The sequence below is a fragment of the Parathielavia appendiculata genome (genome assembly GCF_033297405.1).
Source record: "Parathielavia appendiculata strain CBS 731.68 unplaced genomic scaffold N657scaffold_2, whole genome shotgun sequence".
Taxonomy (NCBI): Eukaryota; Fungi; Ascomycota; class Sordariomycetes; order Sordariales; family Chaetomiaceae; genus Parathielavia; species Parathielavia appendiculata.
This window is the reverse complement of record NW_026944221.1, coordinates 2,779,386-2,786,303: the sequence shown is the minus strand read 5'-3', so window position 1 is coordinate 2,786,303 and position 6,918 is coordinate 2,779,386. Positions and strand designations below refer to the sequence as shown.

The 6,918-nt window shown below is 58.0% G+C and overlaps 5 protein-coding genes across 5 annotated transcripts; 4 read left to right on the top strand and 1 right to left on the bottom strand.

The window, feature by feature from the left end:
- Positions 1-17: 17 nt before the first annotated feature.
- Positions 18-908, bottom strand: N657DRAFT_641666 (COX5A-domain-containing protein). Its single transcript, XM_062792189.1, has 4 exons — positions 623-908; positions 420-465; positions 234-351; positions 18-149 (listed from the first exon to the last, which is right to left on the bottom strand). The coding sequence occupies exons 1-4, from the start codon at positions 817-819 to the stop codon at positions 25-27; spliced, it is 486 nt and encodes a 161-aa protein (XP_062651431.1). The 5' UTR covers positions 820-908; the 3' UTR covers positions 18-24.
- Positions 909-2,487: 1,579 nt separating this feature from the next.
- Positions 2,488-3,652, top strand: N657DRAFT_631435 (GNS1/SUR4 membrane protein; the record flags this gene model as incomplete). The annotated part of the gene is made up of 3 exons (XM_062791056.1): positions 2,488-2,898; positions 2,963-3,245; positions 3,309-3,652. 3 exons carry the CDS (start codon positions 2,488-2,490, stop codon positions 3,650-3,652), a joined length of 1,038 nt encoding a protein of 345 aa, XP_062651430.1.
- Positions 3,653-3,807: 155 nt separating this feature from the next.
- Positions 3,808-4,753, top strand: N657DRAFT_221343 (uncharacterized protein). The gene has a single exon (XM_062786286.1). The coding sequence runs from the start codon at positions 3,963-3,965 to the stop codon at positions 4,653-4,655; it is 693 nt and encodes a 230-aa protein (XP_062651429.1). The 5' UTR covers positions 3,808-3,962; the 3' UTR covers positions 4,656-4,753.
- Positions 4,754-5,136, top strand: N657DRAFT_221344 (uncharacterized protein). The gene has a single exon (XM_062786287.1). It carries the CDS (start codon positions 4,852-4,854, stop codon positions 5,056-5,058), a length of 207 nt encoding a protein of 68 aa, XP_062651428.1. The 5' UTR covers positions 4,754-4,851; the 3' UTR covers positions 5,059-5,136.
- Positions 5,137-5,427: 291 nt separating this feature from the next.
- N657DRAFT_590142 (carbohydrate-binding module family 1 protein) lies at positions 5,428-6,762 on the top strand. Its single transcript, XM_062789883.1, has 2 exons — positions 5,428-5,895; positions 5,960-6,762. The coding sequence occupies exons 1-2, from the start codon at positions 5,586-5,588 to the stop codon at positions 6,574-6,576; spliced, it is 927 nt and encodes a 308-aa protein (XP_062651427.1). The 5' UTR covers positions 5,428-5,585; the 3' UTR covers positions 6,577-6,762.
- Positions 6,763-6,918: the final 156 nt, after the last annotated feature.

Below are 6,918 nucleotides of genomic sequence, written 5' to 3'. Positions count from 1 at the left end.
GGGGTTTGTTGGGGATTTCCCCTTTTAAACGGTGGGCTCCTCCGGGTACAGGTCCTCCTTGAGCGGGATGCCGAGCTCCTCGCGCAGGGGCTTGAGCTCGTTCAGGTACTGCTCGTACTGGCCCGGGTTCTCGACCTTGGCCTTGATGCCTGATGCGGTATGTCAGCGGTGAGTCAGGGCTGCAAACATCGAGCTCGTGGAGATATTTCCCGCATGGGTTGGACTTTTCGTACCCTCGAAGATGCGGACGGCGGTGGGGAAGTCGTTGACTCTCCGCGCGGCGCGCAGGGCGGCGGACAGAACCGAGGGGGAAGGGACGAGATCGTAGGCGAAGGCGTTGTTCAGGTTGCGCTGCGCATTGTTGAAGAGACTCGGGTCAGCGGAGCTGTTGACGGGACTTGGGCGGTTCTTGGGCATACCTGGAGCTCGAAGACGTCCTGAACATTGTCGAACTCCTTCTCGTAGCTGTCCAGAACTCAGTAATCAGCAGCTGGGCCGGTCGTAATAGCTGTGGCTGGTGCGCTGGGCCGGGGTGGTTGGACCAAATCGGGTCACGTCATGGGCGCGAAGCTAGCAGGCGAGCTATGGAAAGCTCTGTTGTGCTCTCGAGTGGGCGACTCACCGAGCGGAAAACTCCTCAAAGGTCTCCTCCTGGTGCTCGGAGTGCATGCGGGCCGATGTGCTGAAGCTGTTGGCCGCCAGGATCGGGGCGGCGAGGCCGGCTCGAGCAGCCATGGGCTGTGGGCGGGCAGAGACGAGGTTGGCGCGAAGGAAGCTGGAGGGGCCGCGAGCGGCAACGCGGAGGAACGAGGCCGACATTTTGTTGGGTTTGATCGAAGTCTCGAGCTGGGAGGAGGCGTGGGGCGGGCAATTGGCGGGGCTGGGAAGCTCGACAACGATGGGCTGGCCCGGGAAAGAGCGCTTGGTTTGGCGATGGAATTGGATACGGATATAGTCGAAGTCAGTGTGCCGACTGTGCGTTGGTGTTGATCCAAGCAGCCCCGGTTATTGGCATTTGGCATCGAATGATCATTCGGCTATGCGAGCCTTACTTGTCGCTTAGTCGACTAGCGGGATCTTCGCTGTACCTGAACCACCCCGCCAATGAAATGCTGCGCATTGATCAATTGATTCTCAGCGGCAGTGTGGCTTGCAGACTTGCAGTGTCGCAATGATGTGGCTTGAAACCTGCGGAAAGTGATCTGTGGTGGACGCCAACATTGAACGACGACTCCAAGGCATCTGGGAGATGTATCATGTGCAAACCGACACCATATTGGCACCACAGCAGGTATCATCACTGTGCGATCATCAATCCGGTCATGGCCGACCTCGCCAGGAACAGCACAGGGATCTGATATAGAAAAGCTAATAGCGCAAAGTTGCATTCGATATTCTTACTCCGAATCAACCTCAGCCTCTTAACAACAACCTGTTCCGAACCTGGCATTCGTCAACATAGACCTTTTTCTCTTGACGCCAGGGGCATGCGCGATGGTTCTGATCAACAGTCTCAGACCCATCCCGGGGCCGCGGACGCCGGGATAGAGTCTCCAAGACCCTGACATCCGAGACTGCCTCAGCACTCTCGGCACCTTCGGCACCTCCCGAGACATCTCCAATGATGTTGCCGCGCAGGCGATAGCGAAGGCAGCCGCCGCCCAATCTGTCCCCGAGCACAAAGCGGGCAGTTTCGATCCACATCCCTGATCTCAAACAACTTAATTGTCAGCTGCAGTAAAAGGTGCCGAGCAGCCCAAGCCTCCGGCTACCTCGGACCAGAGACTCAAGCCGGGAAGCGTGATGCAGCAGAAGAGGTAACCTTTGTTTGCTTTAGGAATCCGTTGCCTCCAGCCCTGTGATTGTGAACTCTGCCACCAGAATGTCGAAGTAACTTGCAATTGAACTGCTGGCACAGTCTCGAGAACATGAACACCTCAACGACCAGAAGACACCCGAGGCCCAGGAATCGTGGTGTGGGCCGGATCTGACAGTGGCCGAAATGGCAACTGATTGGCCGGCAAAACTTCACATGCAGGAACCAGGAAATGAGGTTTTGGGGGGCAGTCAATCCCCTTTCTGGGGCAGGCCTGCTGAAAATTATTTGGCCCCTTGTCCGCAAACGTGGGAATCGCGATTCTCAACATCTGCAACAACCTTCCTTCCTCGGTGGCAACTCTCCCCAGCTACTTATTGATTTCCGGCTGTGAGGGAGCTGCCTGAGATCGCCTTTTTTCCTTCACTTCGTTTTTCTTTTTGGCGTCTTGACTTAGCCAGTCCTCCTGCCAATTACTTTAATAATCCCAACCGTCATTTTCATCGACGTGTCGCGCGTCAAACCTCGCATCGCTAGGTTGGTGCAATCCGTCCTTCCCAAGATGTCCACAACCGTCCACGCGAGGCGCTGTGGCATGCTATCAGGCATGAGCTGACTGATCGGGTGCGCAGAACTAATCGACCCCTCGCATCGAGCAACCGTCTTGCACAATGGCGACCGCTCTCTTTGACAAGGTGCCGGTCCCAACGCTGGACCGGCCGTTCGGCATCCACCTGTGGCCCATCTTCAACAAGGCCTTCGAGTACGTCGCTGGCTATCCGGCCGATGACTTCAGGTTCCAGTCGGGCGTCACGCCCATGTCGACGCTCAAGGAGACGAGCATCTTCATCGTCATCTACTACACAGTCATTTTTGGCGGCAGGGAACTGATGCGCAACCGCGAGCCGTTCAAGCTGCGCACCCTCTTCTTGATCCACAACTTCTATCTCACCGCCATCAGCGCCATCCTGCTCGCCCTGTTTGTCGAGCAGATGCTGCCTACCGTCGTCCGTCATGGCATCTTCCACGCCATCTGCCACACCGAGGGCGGTTGGACCCAGCCCCTGGTCGTTCTCTACTACGTGAGTCTGCCCTCCTGGTCTGTGTCGGCATGTTTTCCGTATGTTGGTGCTGACGCAGATTTAGCTGAACTACCTCACCAAGTACCTGGAGCTTCTGGATACCTGCTTCCTCTTCCTCAAGAAAAAGCCCCTGACCTTCCTTCACTGCTACCACCACGGCGCGACGGCTCTCCTCTGCTACACGCAGCTCATTGGCTCGACAGCGGTGTCGTGGCTTGTCATCTGCCTGAATCTTTTGGTGCACGTGGTCATGTACTGGTACTACTTCCAGAGCGCCCGCGGTATCAAGATCTGGTGGAAAGAGTGGATTACGCGCCTCCAAATTATCCAGTTCGTCATCGATCTCGGTAAGTTCTATCGGATGCCGTCTCTTCTCGGGTTCTTCGACGATATGCTAATCTCCAGTACAGGCTTCGTGTACTTTGCGTCGTGGACATACTTCACGTCGACGTACTGGCCTTGGCTCCCGAATGTGGGAAGTTGTGCGGGTGAGGAATTTGCGGCTTTGTCGGGCATTGCCATCCTCAGCTCGTACCTCTTCCTCTTCATCTCATTCTACTTTGCCACGTACAAGAAGGACGGCAAGCGGCCTAGCGGGCGCAAGGCTGTTCGCCGGATGAGCCAGGCCCCACTGCCGGATCCCATCCATGGCACGATTACCAACGCCAACGCCAACGGCTACGCGACCGGCCAGGACGCCAAGGCCAACGGTTCCAAGACCAACGGCAGCGCCACTCGCTCGAGGAGAGCCTAAGCTCGCTCACAGTGAAAGCGTGCCGGAGGAACCATGACCAAACCCGTTTGCCCCAGGCCCGTCACGAAACAGATGCCAGCGGGTGCTCGGGCTGAGGAAGAGACGCCGTTCAACTAGGATATTTAATGAGTAGAATTTATACAGCACGCAACCGCGGGAGGACCATGGACGCGCCTTTGGGAAGGCTGGCAAGAAATCTATTCGACACCATAACGTGGGCATACTGGTATTCCGGGGTTTCAAATGTGGGGAGAAGGAATCTCAACGTCGTCTTGGGAGCTTTCATGACGACGTCGCCGGTGAAAAAGACATGGCTCGCCAGAGCAGTCGGCGTGGCAAATATATGAGTTGCATCATGACCAGGGCAAGGGGCGCGTGTACGATGGATGGGCTGAGTATGGTTTGGCATTCATGGGCGGCATCGGAGTCTCAATCGCCAGGCAGGGTTGGCGGGCGGGGGCGTTGCAGGCCTGTTTTGTTGGGTGTGAAGCGCAGCGGCTCAGATACGGTGGACTGTGTTCAGAGCCCGGGTTCGGCATGTTTCGATTTTCTTTATGCCTTCGTCTCGTTTATGTGTATACGTTTGTGCTGTACTACTGGCCTGAGCGGATACAAGCGGGCATCCATAAACAGTCTTAATAATATTGGGTTGAACATGGAAGCGTGGTCGGGCATGGAACCGTGTATTCCGGCGCGTCACCTGGGCACATATCTTGGGGGGGTGGGGTGGCTGGCGGCATCCCCATATTGCCTGTCATGCCTTGTGTGGGACCAACTTCGCGGAACCTGGTTCCCGGATGTGAACACAGATGGAAGATGGCCATGTCTGCCGTCGCAGAGATGCGGGACTTCCCGACTCTTCCACCCAAACTGCATTGGCGAGTGCATGAGTGCGCTCGTACAATACAATCCCGCTCGATGGCGCTGCCGTATTCACACGTTGGAAGCTCTCACCGTAGCATCCTTACTACACCAGAACCATGGAGAGGGCCGAGCTGCCTAGCGCCCTTGGGACGAGGATTCTTGATCCCGTCGCTGATGCAACACCTGGCGTAGCGGCGATGCTACCGGGTGTCATGGAGACATGTTGATACCTGGGCTATAACAGCGAATATGCCGTTGGGGCAGAGTTCAAGGCGACACTTCGAGCAAGCAAGCAAGCAAAGTCGGGGGTGGACGTCAACTTTAGCTTCGCCGAGATGCGCGCCGACGGCAGCTCTGCCGAGCGAGGAGAGAATCAGATGGAAGACACTGACTGCCAAGACGTCAATTCAAGGATATGGTTGAGCGGATCACAGACAAGAACAAGCCGTCGGAACCAGCTGGCCGGAGCCGTACACAGTACGCCATACTACATAGCTGGTGCTGGCGGCTGTCGTACCGGAGTTCGGACCGAAGCCATCTGAAAAGTGGCAGCGAGATTGGCAGGATCAAGCACCCGGTTTGGACGGTGGGGTTCGCCGCCCTTCCAATTTCGTCCAAATCCGGGTTCATGGGCGCCGCAGCCGTGGTTGCAAGCAATGGCAGAATCCGGGGAATCATCCAGGGGCCTGCAGTGTGATCACGCTGGAGCCGCAATGTTTGTCTGGCCAGAGTCACTAGCACAGCCGCCAGACGCGCCAAGCCGATTAAGGTTGCTTTGGTCGAGGAGGCCACTTCCGCTTCCTATTCGAGAAGTCGCAAAACCCGGCGACCGAGTCCGCTTGGCCCCACGGCGATGCGACCTCGACGATGGGAAGAGTGGGAGGGAGGGCTGGATGACAGGAGGGGCGAAGGCTTCATCAGGGAGAAAGAGGGGAAAGGGGGGGAGGCAAGTGTCGAGTATAAATAAGATGGCTCGATTCCTCGAACCTCGAGATCCTCCCAGAGTTTGACAGCCAGTCCTCCTCCTCTTCCTCCAGCAAAGTCTACAAGAAGAGAAAAACCCCAAGAGATGAAGGCTTTCACTCTCGTCGCTCTGGCGACCTCGGTCGCGTCGGTCAGCGGCCACTCCATCTTCCAGAAGGTGTCGGTCAACGGCGTGGACCAGGGCCAGCTCAAGGGTGTCCGCGCCCCGTACAGCAACTCGCCCATTACCAACATCAACGACGCGGCCATGGCTTGCAACACCAACATCCAGCTCAAAGACAACACCGTCATCAAGGTGCCCGCCGGCGCCCGCGTTGGCGCCTGGTGGCAGCACGAGATTGGCGGGCCCTCGGGCCCCAACGACCCGGACAACCCGATCGCCGCCTCGCACAAGGGTAGCACTCACTCGCCCCTTTTTATTTTTATCCACTCGTCTTTGCTGACAGGTACATGTCGTAGGCCCCATCAGCGTCTACCTCGCCAAGGTCGATAACGCCGCGACGGCGTCGGCCTCGGGCCTGCGGTGGTTTAAGATTGCCGAGCGCGGCCTCAACAACGGCGTGTGGGCCGTCGACGAGCTCATCTCCAACAACGGGTGGCACTACTTCACCATGCCGTCGTGCGTCGCCCCCGGCCACTACCTGATGCGGGTCGAGCTGCTGGCGCTGCACAACGCCTACTCGGCCGGCGGCGCCCAGTTCTACATGGAGTGCGCCCAGATCGAGGTGACGGGCTCGGGCACCCACACGGGCGCCAACTTTGTCTCGTTCCCGGGCGCCTACCCGGCCAACGACCCGGGCATCGTCCTCAGCATCTACGGCACCGGCGGCAAGCCCGACAATGGCGGCAGGCCCTACCCCATCCCCGGCCCGGACCCCATTACTTGCTCCGGCGGCAACAACCCGCCCCCGACGACCACGACGGCGACCTCGGCCCAGAGCACCCCAACCGGCGGCTCCGGCGGCACCGTGCCCCTGTATGGCCAGTGCGGTGGGAGTGGGTACACGGGCCCGACGACCTGCGCCCAGGGCACCTGCAAGGTCTCGAACCAGTGGTATAGCCAGTGCCTTCCTTGAGAGAGAGGTTTGATCTTCCCCAGAAAGACTTCCTCGAAAAATTGCAGATTGCATGGAGGAGGAGGCTTGGTCAGGGGACACATTCTTTGTATATAGTTGATCTTTTGATCTTGGCTTCATGTCTATACCTAGCTTCTGAATGCAGTACATATGGTGCACAATACATGCGCATACATTTGGCCGGATAATCTCTACAAGCATGACCGGCTGAGTCTTGGGCGACATTGGTGATCCGGGCCCCTGCCCGGGTCAGGTCCGGGGGCCGGCAACTCGGGGTCCGCCCGGTCTTGGCCTTCGTGTTGGTTCGGCGTCCGTCCTGGGTCAGACCATGTCAGACCGGAA